Consider the following 22,006-nt stretch of genomic DNA (forward strand, 5'->3'; position numbering starts at 1 on the left):
CGTGGCCTCTCCCGTTGTGGAGCACAGGCTCCAGACACGCAGGCTCAGCGGCTATGGCTCACGGGCCTAGCCGCTCCGCGACATGTGGGATCTTCCCGGACCGGGGCACGAACCCACATCCCCTGCATCAGCAGGTGGACTCTCAACCACTGTGCCACCAGGGAGGCCCTCATTTTCTTTTTGAGTGTTCTAAATTGTGTTTGACAATTTGTTTGACAAATTTTGTTTGACAAGCAAAAATTATAACATTACCTAATGTAGTTCTCAATGTATACAGAAAAACATAATTAAAAGATATTATTAATAGGGGTGGATAAATGGATATAAAAGAATGTAAGATTTCTACACATCCCTCAAACTGGTAAGATATCGAAAATAATAGACTTGAGAAGTTGTGTACATACTATATTCAATACCTGGAACAATGACTGAAAAAAGCTATACAAAGAGATATGCCAAAAAATAACTACTGTAGGTAAACCAAAATGAAGTTCAAAAACTGTTCAAGTAACTCACAGGAAGGCAGGAAAAGAAAACAGAAACAAAAAAATAAAATGGCAGACATAATTAATAATTACAATATTAATAATTACAATAAATGTAAGTGGTCTCAATGCACCAGTTATAAGACAGAGATTGGCAGAGTAGATAAAATGAATGAATGAGTGGATGGATATGGTCATGTTCAAATTATGGGTGAGTCCATTTCCATTTGGTAATGAACTTTATTTACAGAGCAAAGCACTTTGTAGATTTTAAATTTCTCAAAAAGTACTTTGAGTTTGCCCTTCTTTATACAAATGAGGAAATTGAGGATCAAAGATTTTTAAAGTATATGCTCTGGGTCACACAGATCATAGGTTACAGATTTGGGGCTGAAACTCAAGAACTACTGATCCAAAGATCATTTTTCATAAATTGTTAACAGAGAATGTCCCCAGGTTTTGCTTTAAAAGCATGTGTCGGTGTAGAGAGCAGCTTGGGGGGAAGTGCAAGGATTTCCTTGTAACAAAAGCAAAGCTTCCTATTTGAGGGAATATGTATCTTATTTACCAAGGACAGCATTTCTGTGTCTGGTGTGCTAGCTTCTTAAGTGCTTTGTAATTTTCTCTTTACTTTCCATCTTAACGAACTGTTACTGTTATTCTTGATTGTTGTTATAAGTGGCTGCTTTAAAATGGGCTCCCATAGGCTTAGCAGGCCTTCTCTCACACTTGCAGATCTGCCAGAGCCTCATTTAAATGGGGACAGAATTCTCAGCCAGCTGCAGGGTGAGCGGGAAGAAAACCATCCACAACACATCTGTCTTTCCTCAGGTGTTTCCATACCCAGCACAGCACCTCCCTGTCAGGGAAGGTGCTTGATGATAAAAACCAAGTGCATTCCAACTGGAAGGCTTAGCAGCTTTCCAGGGAGCATTTAGGATGGTCTGAACCCTTCATCCTCTGAGACCATACAGCTCGTTAGAGAAGCAGCTTCAAACCCCAACCCAGATCTGTGGTTTCAGAATACGCATGTTATCAACATCCCTGGGATTCATACATACTTTAAAGTGTAAGAAACACTGGTACAAATGCTCTTGCTAGAGGTTTGGGATTTACTGCACGGTAAATCCACAACCATATATTTCATGTTTAATTTTAGTACTTTTATTTGACAATTAACCCATTTGACAGCAGCTAGTACCAAAAAAGTGCATATTTCTGGAAAACAAAGCTGTAATTTTCTGTTTCAAGAAAGTCGATAGTGAAATGTTACCATCACAAAATATGTGTATATGTTGAACATCCACCCAAGAAGAGGCGTCTTGGTGATAATCTGATGCCATGGACACCAGAAGGCACTGTTGAAGCCCCACTGATATTTATTTCAAATAGTAATTTTAGAAAGGCTGTGCCCAAGGTAATACTTAAACAGACAGCTGCAGAAACTGCATTCCCATGTCTCTGGGAAGCAGGACTTTACTTCAGATAAATACTTGCTAAGTTTAAAAAAAAAAAAAAAACTCTTCCACCCAGTAATACTACCAATCAGAGTAAGACACACGGAATGAAACCAGTCTGCTAACTTGGGCTTAAATAGGCACAGACGAGGGAGGGCATTTGTTGGAAAGACACCAAAAAACTAAGGTGAGGAAGTGAGGGTGAGCCATCCGGGGGAGTGGTACTTAGGGTCAGCTGGCCACACACAGCTCAGTTTTGGGGGGAGTGGAGAATTATGGGGACTCAGGAGATTTTGGTTGGCCTTGAAAGCCAAAAACAGTAGTTAAAGTTTAATGTTATAGGAAATAGGAAACTACTGTATAGTTTTAAAATGAGCATAAAGTTATGAAAACATTAATGAAGGCTAATCTGGCAGGTCTAAAATTGAAAATAGACAATTATAATGGTCTAGGAATCTATTGAAATGCAATAGAAGGTTCTATCTAAATTCAGCAGACATGGGTTTGAGACCTCCGTCTTTGAGTTAGTGAGTGTTAGACTTGGGATAAATCATTAAAAAAATCTAGCATCTGTATCTTTATCGGTAAGAAAATAGAATAAGGTCTCTTATTTAATAGGCTTGTGGTGAATAATGAATGAAAAAGCATGGTGTGAAAATGATATATAAACTGTAAATCCTATGTAAAGTAAGATGTAGATATTGTTTCATACATGATTGTATATACATATGTACATCTGCTCACACATACATACATAGATATATGTACATATACAATACAAACCCACATCATTTATGGATCTTTAAAATCAGTATTTTATAAAATACTTTCATGTGCCTAGTTTTGAATTGAATTATTATACTGTTATTAAACATACACAAACATGCTTATACATTTGTATTTGAAAATTAAATGCATGTAAAACCTATAAAATTCAAGTTAGAAAATAATTTAACCAGTTGGATGATTTTCTTTTTAAATTTTAATTAATTAATTAATTAATTAATTTATGGCTGGATTGAGTCTTTGTTGCTGCACGCGGGCTTTCTCTAGTTGCGGCGAGCAGGGGCTACTCTTCGTTGCAGTGCGTGGGCTTCTTATTGCAGTGGCTTCTCGCTGCAGAGCACAGGCTCTAGGGCATGCAGGCTTCAGTAGTTGCAGCACGTGGGCTCAGTAGTTGTGGCTCGTGGGCTCTAGAGCGCAGGCTCAGTAGTTGTGGTGCACAGGCTTAGTTGCTCCACAGCATGTGGGATCTTCCCCGACCAGGACTGAAACCCATGTCCCCTGCATTGGCAGGCAGATTCTTAACCACTGAGCCACCAGGGAAGCCTGATAATGTTTTTCTTAAACTCAATTATTACTTGAAAAGTGATATATTACTAATGGATACTACTCTGTAGTGTTTGTGTGTATGTACATATATCCCTATACATACATATATATCTATATATATACATACATAAATACATATATTAAGAATCAACCTTTTTATCATTTTCACCATATGAACAACTATATAGCTTATATTTTTATTACCTGCTGTAAAGTCATTTGGCTTTCACTAGAAGCAGGCCCATGATTTCTATATTGTCTGCCTCTGGTATTTTTCTCCTTAGATTATAACAAATTACTTGGCTCCAACATGATTATAAATACAAGAGCAAATGCAGGCCCTGATATATAGTAGAACCCAATTATAGATAGTAATCTAGACAATCTAGAATATTCTCATAATTTTTGGCTATATGTGCACATACATATATAAAGGCACACATATATACATATAAGTCTTAATCAGAAACTCTTATATGCTTGCACTGTATACTTAAGACCCCTCAGCAACTCACAGGTCACCATTTGGGAAACTGGCTTTTTCCTTCCGTGCCCCTGAGGCAGAGTGTGAGAGAGGGTTGCCGTTTTTTCTTGCAGCTCAGATCCCATTCTTCACCTCTCACCACATCCTCTTCTTTACCGTGCATTTCATCTGCTCTCCATCCCTCCAGCTCCAGAGCTGATCAGTGGTCCTTCATATGTGGCAATGATCCTGTCGTATTTGATGTTCGGCTCTGTCTTTTTGATTATGATCTGGGTACCTATTGGATTACCTCCTGGATGCCCCATTTCAGACCTTATTACCTACCATGCCTCTTACCTTAACCAGGCCACAGGAAACCCTGCTTCAGGACACTCATTCTCTTCCCTGTTTTATACTCTTATGGGTGGCCTTCCTCTGGGTTTGCCCTAGCCCTCCAAGTGGGGTCCAGATAACAGAAAGATAGACCATTCTGAGGTAACGGGGATGTGAACTAGGATACTGGTAATGGGAAATGAGAAAAAAGCAGAGAGTGTGAAGTAAACTTTTAAATATTCAGACAATGACTGTCAGTCAACCACATGAAAGCAATAGGAGGAAAGAACCCTCCTACTTCCTCCTGAATCAAATGATCTTGCTCGGGCTTCCCTGGTGGCGCAGTGGTTGAGAGTCCGCCTGGCGATGCAGGGGACGCAGGTTCGTGCCCCGGTCCGGGAAGATCCCACGTGCCGCGGAGCGGCTGGGCCCGTGAGCCATAGCCACTGAGCCTGCACGTCCGGAGCCTGTGCTCCGCAACGGGAGAGGCCACAACAGTGAGAGGCCCACGTACTGCAAAAAAATAAAAAAGGATCTCGCTCACCTTACCGAACTACTGGAAGAACGGTTTACTGAGGCAGTCTGTCAGGACAGCTGTGTGAGGGACAGCTACCAACCTAGGATATGCACAAATCTGGCTTGAGGCGTGGGCAGAGCCCAAGTGGAAATTCAGTAGGCAGCTGGTGATAGCGTGAATGTCAAGATATGAGAATCACAAGTCTAAGGCCATAGTTGAAGCCCAGGAATCACTGAGCTTTTTGAAGAGGAAACAAGAAAAAAGAAAAAGAAAAGCAAGGCAGATGGTGAGGTGTTGGAGCCTCGGAGGAGCAGCAGAAAGAAGGAGCCATTGTAAGTTTCAGAGAACAAGTATTTGAAAGAAGTAGGAAACAATAAGAGAAGAAAGAAAAATTGCAGAGAGAAGAAAAATTGCTCCTTTTATGGCCTTAAATATGAAAAGAAAAAATCCCACATGGATTTTGCACTATTAAAGAAGGCTGCAACAATGGAAATTGGAGTGTCTCTTCCATTTATTTGAAACCAAAATGATAACTCTCTCATGAGATATGTAATAGAAATAAACCAGCTTCCTTCTGATTTACATTTTGCTCTCTTTTAACAAATATATTAAAAGGAGTTGTTCCTTGCAATTCATATCTTCATTTACAAAAGAAATAAGTAAAAATTGTGTGTATAGATGCATGCATATAAAGTTAATATTTTGTCATTTACTGAGTGCCTACATGGTGTCAGTACAGTGCTAATGGTTTTGTACACATTATTTCATGCAGTCGTCACAGTTACCTCTGGGGTGAGTATTATTAACTTGAGAGCAGTGAAACGAGTCATTAAGTAACTCAAGTCATGGAGCTGGCGAATGCCAGAGGCTAGAGCTAATTCAGATGTCTGATTTTAAAACCTGTGCTCTCAAACAGAAGGTAAATTTCATGATATGAGTATGTGATCGTTGGTCTGGGTTGCCAGGCAATAATATAAAGCTATGTTAGTACAATAAAAAACAAAACAAACAAAAACACAAGAAATTTTACTCCCTTCAGCTATGCCGAAAGTAAGAAAATTCTCCAGGTTTTGAAAGTTGTATACATTTAGCTAACTGACGTTAAAAAATTACCTAAGGAATATCTGCCATGTAATAGTTATCATGCGGAATTTCTGGAATGAATGAATAGATGAATGAATACTGGATTTTAGCAGAAAACTGCCCTCATCCCATAAGCCTGAATTTACAAGTCTATGAGAATTGTTCCATCTATTCTTCATTGAATCAGAAGTGTAAGAATTCCATTTTTAATAGAGTGCCAACCTCTGGTTTGAGCTGTGCCACATAGCCTGATGTTAGGACACTCTAGGGTCTAAAACCTATAGCTCAAGGCCAAAAAAGATTCCCAGTTGTTGATCAGACAACATGAAGTGGGACCTTCTTAAGTCCTGGGAATCAGGGTTCACTTGTGCAATAAGCTTCCAGATTTAACAGAAGTAGTTATAAAGCTGTTCTGTTTCGGCCTCCTGGGTCTGAATCCTTTCAAGATAGGGTTTCCTGTGTGCTTGTAGAATGAATGTCATCTTTCCCATTTAACCTGCCAGAGAAATGTCATTTCATTCGGTGTTCTCCCCAGATGAGAATTGTAAGGAAGCAGGATGCTGGGCATGCTTCAGTGAGTGGCAGAGAAATTAAGGTTTGTGAGAATGAACAAATGATTATTAGAGCGAAATCTCAGAGAAAATGGTGAGGAGACAAGACATTGACAGGCAATATTCTGAGATCTTGATCGTAAAGGATATTTACTACATTCAGTAATTAAAGCTGAACATTTTGCAAAATACTTAGCAGCCTTCACACTGATACATTGCCTTGGCAAAGCAGCGGCTTTGGAAAGCCAATGGTTATAATTCAATTATTTTCAGTACTTTGTCCAAAATGATGTCCATATGTCTGTGTTTTTTTGTTTTCCATTTGCAAATTTTTATTATGCTTCACACACACACACACACACACAATGTATATTTCAGATGGTTGAAATAGATCATAAATTTAAGCACAAGAGAAATTTTAGAGCTTGACTTTTCCCAGAAGTTTGATTTTTATCAGCACTACATTTTCTTTTACTCCTCTGATAATTTCCCATTGCATTCATTGAAGATTTTGATAAAGAAAAAATAATAAAGACAACAACCCAAAAACTGACACTGAACCACAGGTGGCCTGGGCTCCTGTAGAACAGAAGGTGGTCTCACTTGGGAATCAGGTCTGTTCTCTGGCCCTAGGTGTTACTTTTTCTTGTTGTTGTTGTTTTTAATAAATTTATTTACTTATCTATTTTTGGCTGCATTGGGTCTTCTTTGCTGCACTCAGACTTTCTCTAGTTGCGGCGAGCGGGGGCTACTCTTCGTTGCAGTGCACCGGCTTCTCATTATGGTGGCTTCTCTTGTGGCAGAGTGCGGGCTCTAGGTGCGCAGGCTCAGTAGTTGTGGCTCGTGGGCTCTAGAGCATAGGCTCAGTAGTTGTGGCTCACGGGCTCTAGAGCGGAGGCTCAGTAGTTGTGGCGCGTAGGCTTAGTTGCTCCATGGCATGTGGGATCTTCCCGGACCAGGGCTTAAACCCGTTTTCCCTGCATTGGCAGGCAGGTTCTTAACCACTGCACCACCAGGGAAGTCCCCGGCCCCAGGTTTTAAACAAAGTCGCTGTGCTAACCCAGGCAAGTCATTTTATCTTTCTCTTCCTTACCTGTAAATTGTATTTTTATGTAAACTCTTTCAACCAATCCTTCCAGCTTTATCATACCGTGTGTATATTCTCATTGCAATCTGTGGGAAAATCTTTAAATAATCTAAATTTAAAACCCATGATGATTTAAAATCCATAATATCTTAGGTTTTGATTGAGTAAAAGAAATCCTTAACTTAGTGATTGCAGAGCTTCCCTTTGACAAGAGCACGGGAATTGGGTGTGTTGGGAATTCCTTCTTATCCCCTTGCATTACTCTGTGTTCCTTACTGTAACTTATTTAACTTGAGAATTGTTTTTGTTTGTTTGTTTATCTCATAGTAGATAAGCCTGGATCAGAGCTAGCAAATTTAAGAAGGAAGTGCTCATATTGACCTCTCCCTCCATCTTACTCGTTTTTAAAAATTTCTTTTTCATTCATACCCCTTTCTTGCCTGACCTTTCTCGTAAAAGCTAGCCTGCGTATCTCTGTAGGACTGAGCCTTCTGTTCTAAGATCTCCCCTTAATTCCTTAGTTCCGCAGACCTGTTTTCTGACAGATAGTTTATAACTAATACATTTTATGACAATGGATGCTTTGATGCTCTTAGCTAAGGTAATATTTGCTGTTTAACAGAATTTCCTGGTGCTTTAAGGAAAATGAGTCTTTGGCGAGTTGGTGGGTGGGAAGACTTAAGCTGGTGGAGGTTTATGAGACCTGAGGTGGGCCATTCTTTACTCCGATTCCTATGAAGTCTCGAAACCAAGGGATCAATATGGTGATACATTTGTGATGGTAGAGATATTATTCTATGCTTTCTTTCTAGTATTAAATAAAGTAGAATGTATCACACTGTTCTCTTGACCACGGCCATATGATAAGGCGTGTCCATGTGATTAAACTGCGTGAGAGCCATCAGACATACCTTCTGGAATAATAAATTTAAAGATACTGTATTTTGATCCATTTTCCATTGTTTCCCATTCACTCTTAAGACCCTTACAACTTTGGAAATATGCATACTTATGACACACGTGAGAAATGCAAATATCTAACAGTTTTTATACATCTTTGAGATGAAAAATAGAAAAAGAAAAGAAAATTTCATGACGTCTGTCAGAATAACCCTGTGCTTGCTTCATTTCTTTTCAGCTGTGTCCTGTGGAATCCCGGAGTCCCCAGGAAACGGTTCATTCACGGGGAATGAGTTCACGTTGGATAGTAAAGTGACCTATGAGTGTAACGAGGGCTTTAAGCTGGACGCCGGTCAACAGGCTACAGCTGTGTGTCAAGAAGATGGATTGTGGAGTAACAGGGGGAAGCCCCCAACGTGTAACGGTAAGTGTTCTAACGCTCATGCCCATCTTCGCAGATTTAAAGAGGAACGGAATGCGCTGGTGAGAACTCTAGGCTCCAGAGTGGGAGATCCTCTCCCACAGAGTGTGAGGGCTCGTCTCTGGCAGTGTGGTCTTGTTAACGCCAATTTATTCCATATCAGCCACTCTGACCATTTACCATAAGCTCTGCAGTCTTGAAGGTGAGTCATATGGAATCATGTTGGTTCCATCAGCACCTAGACCATGAAATTTACACAGCAAATCCTGACTGTGCTGCCATTTTCAATTTGGAGGGATGCAATCAAGAGGATATTGAGAAATTAAGCACTCTACACAAAACATTAAAACGTACTTCAACACGAGCTTCCTCTGCGTCTCCCATCTCACTGTAAGTTCCGTGAGGTTCAAGGCAATGCGCAGTCTATTTTTTTTATCACCCGGTCTGCATAACACACTGATGCTCAATAAATATATCACTGATTTGTGAAGTGGGGTAAGTTTTCTGGAATGCTATTTACAGTATGTAATAATATTCTTAAAAGGGTCAAAAGTTTGGGTTCATTCTCAAACTCGTCGTAAAAAATAATAATCAAGGCCATAACACAAAGCCAAAAAGAACAAAAGTTGACACACACACACACACACACACACACACACACACACACACACACACGTACATGCCCACACACACAATTTATACCAAGAGTTTCATTGCTGCTCTACAAAACTGCCTCAAATTGGAAATAATCTAACTGCCTAGTTTCTAAAAATTGAAAACTACATAGTATTTCTACATATACAATATTTTTGCTCTTAAGATATTTGCAAAATAGATCTCATGGGCTTCTATTATAATATTAATTTATTGACTTTTTTGTGTATAGTGTTTTGGTCATGTTAAAATTATTTGAACATTTTAGGTATGAACATATAAATGTTTACAAAAAATAATCAACTTTCCTCCATACTTTTTATTTTCCTTGCCATCATTTTAACCTATTTTTTTCTTTTTTGCAAATAATTATTGCATTCCTGAGTGTCAATAAGGCACTGTTGAGGCAATCCCTACCCCTCAACTCCTGGCAACCACTAATCTTTTTACTGTCTCTATAGTTTTGCCTTTTCCAGACTGTCATATAGTTAGAATCACACAGTAGCCTTTTCGGATTGGCTTCTTTCACTTAGTAATATGCGTTTAAGGTTTTGTCATGTCTTTTCATGGCCTGATAGCTCATTTCTTTTTAGCTGAATAATATTCCATTGTCAGATGAACCACCATTTGTATCCATTTACTTGCTGAGTGACATCTTGGTTGCTTCTAAGTTTTGGCAATTATGAATAAAGCTACTATAAACATCCGTGTATAGGTTTTTGTGGACATAACTTTTCAAATCCTTTGGGTAAATACCAAGGAGCATGATTGCTGGATTATATGATAAGAGTATGTTTAGTTTTGTGAGAAACTGCCAAACTGTCTTCCAAAGTGACTGCACCATCCTGCATCCCCACCAGCAGTGATAAGAGTTCCCATTGCTCCACACCCTCACCAGCATTTGCTGTTGTCAGTGCTCTGGATTTTGGCCCTTCTAATAGGTGTGTAGTGGTATCTCCTTGTTTTAGTTTGCATTTCCCTAGTGACATTTGATGTGGAGTATCTTTTCATATGCTTATTTGCCATCTGGAGCCTGGTCTCCAGAATTCCAAAGCAGGTGGTTTACATCGGCCAATAAGTGGATTGGCGTCATAGAAATTCAACACAAGGGTTAACTACGTGACAATTGTGAGAAAAAAGCAGCACAGCATAGCTTTTTAAGTCCTGATTTGAGGGTAGAGAAAGAGAGAAGCAGAGTTTCAGAGAGAGGGAAGCAGACATCGTGTCTTGGATTCCACCAGTAAAGTGTGTGAGGGCCTCCTCTGGGCACAGGGCAACCAGGGAGTTGCTCTTAGGGGGAGCCCTGCACACGCCCTAACTCATCCCTGCTCTGCCAGGACATCCGCCTGGTCATCTGCACGGGGCCTTAGACAGATGGCCTGATGTAAACACTGTGGGGAGAGGTGACAGACACAGAGGAAGTAACGAGTGTGCCTGGACTGGGGTCTTTTTTTTTTTTTTTTTTTTAATAGAATGAGTAACTTGTCCAAGATGAGATGCCACTGATAAGGGATAGAGCAGATATTTGTGACTGTCCAGTCCTTGCTCTTTCCTTTGTGCCACACATTGATGTCCCTTGCTAGTAACAGAATTTGCCTCAATTAATTTTTTTAACACATTTAAAAAATCTGAACATTAAATCTTCGGCAGGCGGACTCCCAACCGCTGCGCCACCAGGGAAGTCCCCTTGTTTATTCTTCTTGCCAAGCACCTGACAGCTGCTCAGTGCAGGGCCATGGTCTCTGGGGACAAGAGCTGCGTGGAGGCCCCTCCTCTTTAAGACCCCTTGGAAGACCATTTATTATTAGTTTGAATGAAGACGTAATGAACTAAAGCTACTTGCAGTGAATTTAGTTCCGAAAACTCCCCCAAGTCAGAAAGGCAAGATCGCTGTGGGATTCCATCTCTCATTCTCTTTCTACAGACACACAGACACCCGGATTGGAATACTGTTTTCATCCTTTCCAGGGCTTGGCTTAGGCTCATTTTGTGTAATTATAAACTCAGCCATATTATGTAATTTTAGAAATAGATTTCTTATGGAACCTAGATTATAGAATTTGCAAAAAAAATTCTGAACAGTGTTTGCCACTTAGTATCACTAAGTGGATGAGGTTACTTCAATATGGGTCTTGTTGAAATGAGGTTTCATGGATGGTATTTAGGCTTCAGTTTGCTATTTCAGTGTCCCGTGGTCTGACTCTGGTAGTGTATATTTATTGTCTGACCACAGAAGCAAAATGACAAGGAGCCCAGGGCAGAAAAATATGTCTGATCTCATAAGGGCTTGGAAACTTCACAAGTGGAAAAGGTAGTCATCACAAGAATAAGCAGAAATCTGGCAATTCCAGGATGCTGAGAATGTAAGTGTTATGAGAGTCTAGGTTCAGTCAAGAATCTTGGAGAAGGACCCAGGAGTTCTAAAGTCTCCTGACTTTTTAAGTCTGTGCCTCTGCAATGCTGATGTCTCTCAGGTGAGCCTGTAAGTTACACTCTAGAAGTTTACTTCGAAACTCTATCCATCTACCTACTGTTATTCTAAATAACTCACAGCTAATCATGCTAATTATTTCGCTAAGCTCTGAGGTAAAAACATTCATTTAAAGAGAATGTTTACCTTTAAGAATTCCAGGATCTCAACCCAGCCTTTGTGGAAGCATTTCCTCACAGGGAATGCTTGTTGAAGTTAGACGGCGGCATGGGATGCGTTGAAGTCAGCGGGTGCCCTGGGTTTCCCCGCTTTATGCTTCTTATTTACCGAAGCCAAAGCAGCTTTTTCTTCCGCTTCCCATGCACCAGAACTAAGACTAGCTGTGCCCTTCCCCAGCTAGTGATGCACACGTTAATGGCACACTGAAAGCTGGACTAGATTGTGAATGCAAGCAGCTCTGAGGCTGGCTAAATCATTTTACTCCAATGGCGTCGGATCATAATTTTATCCATCTAATTAAATGTGCTTGAACTAAACTTGGTAATAAAAAGCACATACCCACATTGAGTGTGATGGGGGAATATCTGCATTATAAAGAAAAGGCAATTGCATCCCTGCATCTTGGGGCTGATTAGAATATCACAGAAGATTCATGAGCAGTATCTGTAATTTATGAGAGGGAGGCCAAAGGGCTTTATTTATGGTGGCAATGCTGTCATTGTCTGAATATCTTATACAAAACAACTGTTAGCCTGTCTGGTTCGCTACTGACGGGATGACTCTAATAAATCAGGATCACTCACGGTGAAATGAAAAGCCAACCTCTCTCAAGTAAAATGTGAACTATTTTGTGTTGTCTTTGAAACATTCACAAGATAGAGAAACGGCATCCTTTCTACACAGAAACTTTATTGTCTGTGCTTTCAGTAGGTCTGATCTGAGGAGGAGTATTTAGGGATTTTTAATACAAAACTGCATCGTCACCCGTGTCAGCCCTTAGTTCTCTTAACCATGTGACTTGGGAATGGTCGTCCGCACATCTTCTCTTGAATTTTTTGAAATAGAAGAAAATTATTCCATAAGAGTTGTTGTGGTTTTTTTTTTTAAGGTGATAGAAGATAATCTATATTTCTGCTTTAAAAAAGTTAGGAATATGAGGTAAACTGGCAGATGGAGCACTCTGTCAACTCAGCTAAACCTGCTTGTTTTGGAGAACATTTAATTTCACTACACTTGACCTGGCGATTGAGTCACTTACAACTGTCATAAGTACTGGTTTATAACATTTATGGAAGCAAAACGCTTTCTTTTGCTACATTTTCCAGATGGACCGATATTTTAAAACATTCTTTAAAAATTGTCATTATTTATATATTGGTGTGCCCAGAGTTCGCACTGATTTCGTTGGTGCCAATTGTTTTAGTCATGTACAGAATAAGTGGGGTTGTCAAGCTGTGGAGGAAATGGCAGCCTCAGAGATATACAGGTCGGGGATCTAACCGTGGGGGGCGGGCCCAGCTTACTGGCTGCTCCATGAAATACAAGTAATAGGACCGCCCATCCCCTCTCTCCCCATATTGTTGTGAGGGTCACTCAGTGTAAAATTATGTATACATTTATACAGACAATGTGAAAAGGGTGTTTTTAAAATTGATTTATTTATTTTTATAAATTTATTTATTTATTTTTGGCTGCGTTGGGTCCTCATTGCTGCACGCGGGCTTTCTCTAGTTGTGGTGAGCGGGAGCTGCTCTTCGTTGCGGTGCACGGGCTTCTCATTGTGGTGGCTTCTCTTGTTGTGGAGCACGGGCTCTAGGCACGCAGGCTTCAGTAGTTGTGGCTCGTGGGCCCAGTAGTTGTGGCTCGTGGGCTCTAGAGTGCAGGCTCAGTAGTTGCGGCACACGGGCTTAGTTGCTCCGTGGCATGTGGCATCTTCCCGGACCAGGGATCGAACCCGTGTCCCCTGCATCGGCAGGTGGACTCTCAACCACTGTGCCACCAGGGAAGCCCATGTATTATTCTCTCTTGAAATACAGTGCTCTCTGTGGTCATCAGGCCATCACTTGATTGGTTTTGCTCTGGCCATTAATAATGTGTAGAAAACCTGGAAACTACAGAGAAGAGTAAAAAAGGGAAGAAGGCATCTGTGCTCTCACTGGCCACAGACACCCCATCAACCCTCCTCACATGCACCCCTCTTGATTTTCTTTCACCACTGAGGTCTGAAGCCCACGTTCCAGGGAATCCCGGATTGTGTCCTTGTGTGTGTGTGGGGGGGTCCTGGTGCATGTACCATGCTTTCTCCCGCTTACATACATGCACAGCAGAAGCCACAGTCCTCTGGGCTCATACGGGGCTTCTCCCCCAGAGCATCCTTTCAGAGAAAGCCTTCACTGTGAGCATGTTGAGTCTCTCATTGATCCAATCAACAACGCTTTGCTGTAACATATGACTTAAGATTGAGTATGTGTCATACTGGGGGAAGGAAGGGTGCTCCCCCGAAAGAGAGCTGGGTGTGGGAAGCAGGGGGCAGCCGGCAGTGCACCTGGTGGAACAGGTGTGGTGGGGAGAGTCACAGCAGTTGTGTCTTGGCAGGTGGCAGAGGTTGGACTCTCCAGAGCCTTGTCTACAGTGACCTCAAACCGGGGAAGCGTAACCCTAAGGTATGCAAGTTGTTTCCAGGATCTGTCAGAGGGGAAAGTGAAAGGAGACCTATTCCCAAACCCTAAACCTCCATATTCACTCTTCCTCCAGTTCCAGCTGCCAGAGCAGACTCTCCAGCACAGGGCGTGCCTCCTCTCAATCCTTCTCAGACTTCAGAGGCCTGACTCACAAACAACGCATTTCCACAGCACACCTGATACCCTGGTTTTATTATACAGGCACAGGCTTTAAAATGGGGTGGTGCTGGTCCAAGGGAAAGCAGACCAATGGCAGAGAGCACAGAGCCCAGGACAATATTGGTTGATATTTCGACAAAGGTGACGCTGCAGCCCAATGAGGGAAAAGACAGAGATCTTTTCAGTAAATGGCTCAACTGGATATTCATATGGGAGAGTGAATCTGGATCCCCGCCCCACAGCATAGACAAAATCAAGGCAAGATGATTATAGGCTAAAGGTGAAAGGTGGAACATAAAGCTTCTATGAAAATATAGCTTCCCCTTTTGCACCAGCCCACCTGCATGAGCCTGGGTCAGGTAAAGACTTTGCAAGCTCACAAAAAAACCTGATAACAAAGGAAAAAGTAGATATATTGGACTACATTAAGTTTCAGTACTTTTATTCTTCAAAACATATGTTTGAGAGCCTGATAAAGGCAAACTTAAAAAGGGTAAAGATATTTGAAGAATGTGTATCAAACAAAGATTGTTTAAAGAGTTCCAGTGAGAAAAATGCAGAATATCAAATAGATGCCACTACATCCCACATCAGAATGTATAACTTTATAGAATAAAAAGACAGGAGACCTGGCATCAACAGAAATGTTAAGTCACTGGAACTCTAATACATTGCTGGTAAAGGTGGTAAGTTGACACATTCTCTTTGGAAAAATGTTTGGTAGCGTGTCCTAAAGCTGAAAATATCTTATGAGCCAGTAGTTCCTCCCTAGAAGTATACCTACAGGTTTGCCTAAGGATATTCATCTAAGGACATGCTCAAAGCTGCAGTTTGTAAAAGCCAAAAATGTGAGACAACCCCAATGGCCATCAGTAAGGAATGGATACATTGATCGTGTATATTTATACAATGGAGCACATGTAGAAATACAAATAAGCACTCTAGCTCCATGGCTTAACATGGGTTAATTTCAAAAGTATAATACTGATGTTAGAAGTAAAAGAGCACGTGGCTCCACTCACATGGGGTTCAAAACAGGCCCCACCATCTATAGTGTTTAGATGGTCATTAATGTCATTAGAAGTCGGTTCACATTCTTTCTCCCCTTGAGTGAAGTGTGCATGCTGGGGAGCAGGCGGGGGTGCCTGGTGGCGAGAGTGTGTGTGCAGTTCTAGTTCTCGATGTGGTTGCTGGTCAGGTGGGGGGTGTGTTTATTACATAAAAGTGTACTTAACTGTATAATATCAATTTGTGCACTTTCTATTTACATGTTTCAATACAAATTTACCTGAATATCTAAAAAAAAAAGGAAGAAACCAACAACACCAACAAAACCAGAAAACAAAATAAATAACACAAAACCCTCCAGAGCACCAAATCGAGGAAAGAGTCCCAAGCACTGGTGAGGTGTAGACAAAGCCAGTGGCTTTCTGTTTACAGGTCTAGTGGATTCTAACTCCTCGTTTCCAATACAATTTAAACAGTTTCTATCAAATGATTTTTGATAGTGGTGATATTTGGTGTATAACTAAGTATGAGTGAGAGATATTGCTGTAACAAAACAATTTCCCTTACCATTTCCTTGTTTATGTTAAACTTTCTTAACATAAATCAAATATCTGTAATAAAAATCTATAAAAAGTAAAACTTAGTAATAAAATCAATACCAAACCTAGTGTCTTTCTAATAATCAGTAATGCATGAACAGTAAAAAAGGCTTATCTATGTCATTCATTAACTGGTGTATTCCCAAAGAAATGCTACTTTTTGTGCTTAAAATAGATGAAAAATTATTGTATTGTTAATTTAATCAATCATACATTGATAATAAAATGACAGTACAATTTGCTACTGATAAATATAATAGGATTATTCATAAAGGAGTTTAAACATAAAACATATTAGAATAAGTTTCTGTGGGAACTCCAGAATGGACAGTTCAAGGAGAACACAGAATAGAACCAATTTTAGCAGTAGTCATGTATTTCTATTGAATGAATATTCAAAAGTATAATATCAAATTGCTGTGGTATTATTCTCTTGGATCTGAGTAAAAGTGATGTTTTTCTTTAAGGTATAAATATTTACTATACTTTGCATCTCATACCATCAATTTATCTGAGCTTCTGAGGGAAACTTTTGGGTTTTTAATGAAGTGGAAGGAGATTAATATTTTTATGAAATTCCTTTAAGGACATGCAGGTGGAGTTAAGAGCTCAACTTGCAGGTTGGGGGAGGCAGCGGCTGGAGGAGTTGGGGGTGAGGGAGCACAGTGACTCAGGGTTGCGGGGTGAGCACATGAGAACAGTTTTCAGGTTCTGACTTGGGGGGCTGGGCTGTCCCCCAGAGTGCAGTCAGGAGATCAGGTAGGCGTGTGGGGCATGCAGAATGTTCTGGGTCTCTTCCCCCCCCCCCCCCCAACAAAGCCCCTAGAGCTGGTACAAGGAAGGCTGTGGCTTGCTTGTTCCCGGGGCCAAGCAACAAAGCGCATTCTCTGTGGCAGCTTGACGGGCAGGACGCAGCAGGGCTGATCCTTTTATGGGGACCGTTTGCCTTGTTCTTTTATGAGTGCAGACCTGCATGTAGTAAAATTCACCAAGAGGGGATCTACTGACCACAGTTTGGAGGGATTGGTCTTCTCCTGTCATCTTGGTTCGCATAACTTGGATTTTACCACCCAAATAAACATCATAGGTCGTTCAAACTCAGACATTTCTCTATAGTCTCCCCCTTGGGGCATCTTTGAAAATATCAAATAAAATCACATCTGCAGAAATTTCTGGAAAGCTCCACCCTTCCCCTCTCTTCCTTTAGTAGGCCACCGTAGACTTTAGATAAATATTTATTCCAGTTCTCATTATTCTTTTTACTCTCAATTTCTACCCATATGCTTTTATTGCCTCAGTTTCTTTGTTCTTTGTTGCTGTTGCTGTTGTGTTTTGTTTTTGCTGCCATAGCCCTTTTTTTGGGGGGGCATGTTTCTTTTCAAAGCACACACACACACACTCACACACAGACTAGAATGTGTCACCAGCACCTACTTTGTCAGACATTATTCTCAAAAAAAAACTGTAAAAAGATATAATGTTTACAATAAAAGAACTTAGAGTCTAGCAGGCAGACAGAGATGCAAGCAAACAATTAAACCAGAATCAGATAATTAAAAGGAAACCAAATACCATTTTGATAAAGAAAGCGGTGAGGACACGGGGAGGGGGCAGGGTAAGCTGGGGCGAAGTGAGAGAGTGGCATGGACGTAGGCACACTACCAAACGTAAAATAGATAGCTAGTGGGAAGCAGCCGCATAGCACAGGGAGATCAGCTCAGTGCTTTGTGACCACCTAGAGGGGTGGGATAGGGAGGGTGGGAGACGCAAGAGGGAGGGGATATGGGTATATATGTACATGTATAGCTGATTGACTGTTGTACAGCAGAAACTAACACACCATTGTAAAGCAATTATACTCCAATAAAGATGTTAAACTTTTGTTTGTTTGTTTGTGGTACACGGGCTTCTCACTGTTGTGGCCTCTCCCGTTGCGGAGCACAGGCTCCAGATGCGCAGGCTCAGCGGTCATGGCTCACGGGCCTAGCCGCTCTGCGGCATGTGGGATCTTCCCGGACCGGGGCACGAACCTGTGTCCCCTGCATTGGCAGGCGGACTCTCGACCACTGTGCCACCAGGGAAGCCCCCCCCCCCAATTTTTGTTTTAATAAAAACTAAAATAAAGAAAGAAAGGTAATCACGCAGAATTTGGAAACCACTGCTGTGGATGATATTAGCGGAAGAAAACTTCTGATTCCACTGTGTAAGCCAACATTGAATCCTTCTTGGCAGAAACAGAGTTTACAAAAGATAGTTCAGTAATTAAAAACAATCAAGTTAATTCTAGAAACACAGCTTTGATGAAATGAAGTGGATTTTATTTGAAAATTTAAATTAGATTTTTAAAAAGTTATTTATTTATTGTTATTTTTGGCTGCGTTGGGTCTTCGTTGCTGCACGCGGGCTTTCTCTAGTTGAGGTGAGCAGGGGCTACTCTTCGTTGCAGTGTGCGGGCTTCTCGTTGCGGTGGCTTCTCTTGTTGTGGAGCATGGGCTCTAGGCGCACGGGCTCAGTAGTTGTGGCACACAGGCTTAGTTGCTCCGCGGCATGTGGGATCTTCCCGGACCAGGGCTCGAAGCTGTGTCCCCTGCATTGGCAGACTGATTCTTAACCACTGTGCCACCAGAGAAGTCCCAGATTTTATTTGAAATATGCAGCAGGATTGAAATTGAGTTATGGATTTGTCAGTTTAAAGACATTCAAGTCTTTTCAGAAATGGCAATCATGCCTGAAATTCTAAAGGTAATCTGGTTAGAAAAAAACATTATTTATATCACTAGGTAAAATGCTTGACTATCCATATAAATTTTGGATAATTGTTTTACCTAAAAAATACCTGAGAACTCGGTCTAAGGATGATTTTTAAATTAGAAAATGCTTTTCACATTTTAAACCTTGTTGATATTATTATTGCAATAATACCAAAAAGGCCTATTTTTTCTGTTTATTTGCACATAGTAATGGTAAAGTTACCAAGAGAAGACTAAATGGGATTTTTGTAACATTTTGGATATGTCTGATTCAATTATAATGAACTTGTATAGAATTTATAAGTAAAATGTATTTATTAATATTATTCTGAAAAAAACAAAAAACAAAAAAACATGGTCTCTTTAGCTAATTCTTCCAGGATCAATAAATTAATCAATCTGGTCAACTTTGTGGGTAGCTGACCGTGAAGGTTATTAGCCAATGTAGTTTCATATTTAGGGAAGGAGGGTTCTAGTTCCTAACATTGTAAAATTAATTTGAAATATTATTGTACTCTTCAGAAAATATATAAACTCACATATACCAAATCTTGCACACATTTTCAGCATCGTCATAAATTCCTTGACTCCACTTCGGTAGTATTGTACTACAGCTACTGCTATTACTACTCTTATTAAAAGTGTTCTTACTGCTCTTTATTAAGTAGCTACTATAATTCTAGTTCACTGCCTAAGGACATGAATAGAATCTCTCCTTTAAGATTCGTTAAACACTTTTCTGTATAGTATTAATGTGTGTGCATGTGGATTTTGTGTGCTAATAAATCCTGTAATAGAGCGTATTACGTAGGGAGGAAGGGAATGAGGGCATCTGATTTTCTTGGTCTAAGCTGGTTTTCAGTTACTCAATTACCATTTCAAGTTTCTCAGAGGATAGAGACAAATTAGAAGTAAGATTTTTCTGTTCATGCCTACACTTACCTGATGATCATTTTCAATGAACCTCGAGACTTTGTGGAAGTGATTTATCCCTTTACATGTAATCCCACTGCAAGATTTCCAGTGCACTTGCCATGAGGCTGTGGAATGCATTTTGCATATGGGATCGTTTTTGTGTGGCTATGTGGGTAGTAGAGAAAACCGCAAATAACAGGTGATGGCATCTCTTCTGTACAGCACGATGAGTTTCATACAGGAGGCCTTTACCATGAAAAGCAGGCCTGGTCTGACCCCTTGAGAACAAAGTGATGATGTTAAGTGTGTTTCTTTCCAGCCGTCACTTGCCCTGGCATTGAAGCCCAGCTTTCAGAACATGTCACCTGGAGACTGGTGTCAGGATCCCTGAATGAGTATGGAGCCCAGGTGGTGCTGAGCTGTAGCCCCGGGTATTACCTGGAGGGCCAGAGGCTGGTGCAGTGCCACGCCAATGGCACGTGGAGCATAGGGGCAGAGAGGCCGAGATGCAGAGGTGAGTAACAGGTGTGCTCCTGACCTCGAGGCCATCCTGAATCACTGACAGCGATGACATCCACCTTTTAAGGGACTGTAATCTATCGTCCTATAGATTAACAGTGTAACCCTATGGCATTTCTTTTCATTACAACAATGAACGTGTATTTTTTTTTTTTCGGTACACGGGCCTCTCACTGTTGTGACCTCTCCCGTTGAGGAGCACAGGCTCCGGACGCGCAGGCTCAGTGGCCATGGCTCATGGGCCCAGCCGCTTTCCGGCATCTGGGATCTTCCCGGACCGGGGCGCGAACCCGTGTCCCCTGCATCGGCAGGTGGACTCTCAACCACTGCGCCACCAGGGAAGCCCATAAATGTGTATTTTTATCTGATGTGCTTAAATATATGACCACTGCATTAAGTGTTAAATGCTGTCTTTTTCTTGTTGACAATCATATTTTACAAATGTTGAAATATTAGAATACTCGATATTTCAGATCAGCTCAAAAACAAATCCAGGCCTGTATTTAAAAAGGTCAATCTTATTCCATGCACTGACTATTCAGACCTTTTAATTAGGATCTTGGGAATGTGTGTATTTATGCTAAGGATATTGTGTTCTCATTTAATGACTGTCTTGAAAAGGGAGATTATTATTCTCATAGGTACAAGATAAGCAGTTAAGCCTCTGAGTGGGTTTCATAATAAATATGAATAAACAGAAAAATAAAACAATATTAGCATTGTTCAGAGCCCTGTTTGATTCAGACATATTTAATATACAATCTTTAGTGGGATTGTTCACAGGAAATTATCATGCACAAAAACAAGCAGTTAGACTAGTGTCATATTTATAAAATACACAGCTTAGTAAGAATAAACCAGAATAAAAATGGAAAAAAGACAAAAGAAATAATGCTTCACTGTCTGTGATAATCATTCTAATTCCACTTTTAATGGAACAAATGGTAATGAAGCTTCCACTAAAGCTCTTCACCAGCATCACAGAGGCGAATCAGGAAGGGTCAGGACCTCTGCGAGCTCATAATCCAAGTGGACAGCACCCCCAGGCCCTGGACAGCCCTGCCTGAAGCTTATTTATTAATGGTCCCCAAATCATTCCCCAAAGTGTCCTGGTTTGACTGTTGTCTGGTCACTGAACTGGTACTGAATTTCTCCGTGTTAGAGTCTGAATTAGTGAGCTCGCTCCTTCCCACATCTGTCCCCACCAGGAAGCTCAAGATGTGACTTGGAGACTCAGTCCTTAAGTGCATAAGGAGCACATTTTTATGAGCCCAATCTGCCACTCTGTGGTAGCTTTTTCACAGAATAAACACCAGGTCTACATTTTATTGGAACTGAACCAATAGAATCTTCAAATGTATTGTCATCCAAATCATTGTTACAGCTAAGGAGCTGTATTTTTATTTATTTTGTTGTTTGCCTATGTTTTATCTAAATGGCCCAGTCCACAGGATCTCCTGGATCTAAGTGTTTGGGTTACCTACCTGCTTAGGGGCCGGAAATGTTAGGAGCTCCCACTCTGCTTGTCCAGTTAGCTCCAGATGAAGAGATGACCTTTGACCACCTTCTAAGCGTATCCATAACAACTGTGAAGTCAGCTGGGATAGTGGCCACTTCTTGAAGAGTGTGTTATTCTCACTCTAGGATATTCCACCGTGTCC

General features: G+C 40.9%; 1 protein-coding gene across 1 annotated transcript in view; it reads left to right on the forward strand.

The window, feature by feature from the left end:
• Window positions 1-22,006, forward strand: part of LOC103084768 (CUB and sushi domain-containing protein 1-like) — a 338,785-nt gene that overhangs the window by 253,196 nt on the left and 63,583 nt on the right. The window contains 2 exon segments of the mRNA XM_082931482.1: window positions 8,447-8,632; window positions 20,146-20,340. Of these exon segments, the coding sequence (XP_082787608.1) occupies window positions 8,447-8,632; window positions 20,146-20,340 (381 nt within the window).

This window comes from Lipotes vexillifer, unplaced genomic scaffold (genome assembly GCF_000442215.2).
Source record: "Lipotes vexillifer unplaced genomic scaffold, Lipotes_vexillifer_v1.1 scaffold1980, whole genome shotgun sequence".
Lineage (NCBI taxonomy): Eukaryota > Metazoa > Chordata > Mammalia > Artiodactyla > Lipotidae > Lipotes > Lipotes vexillifer.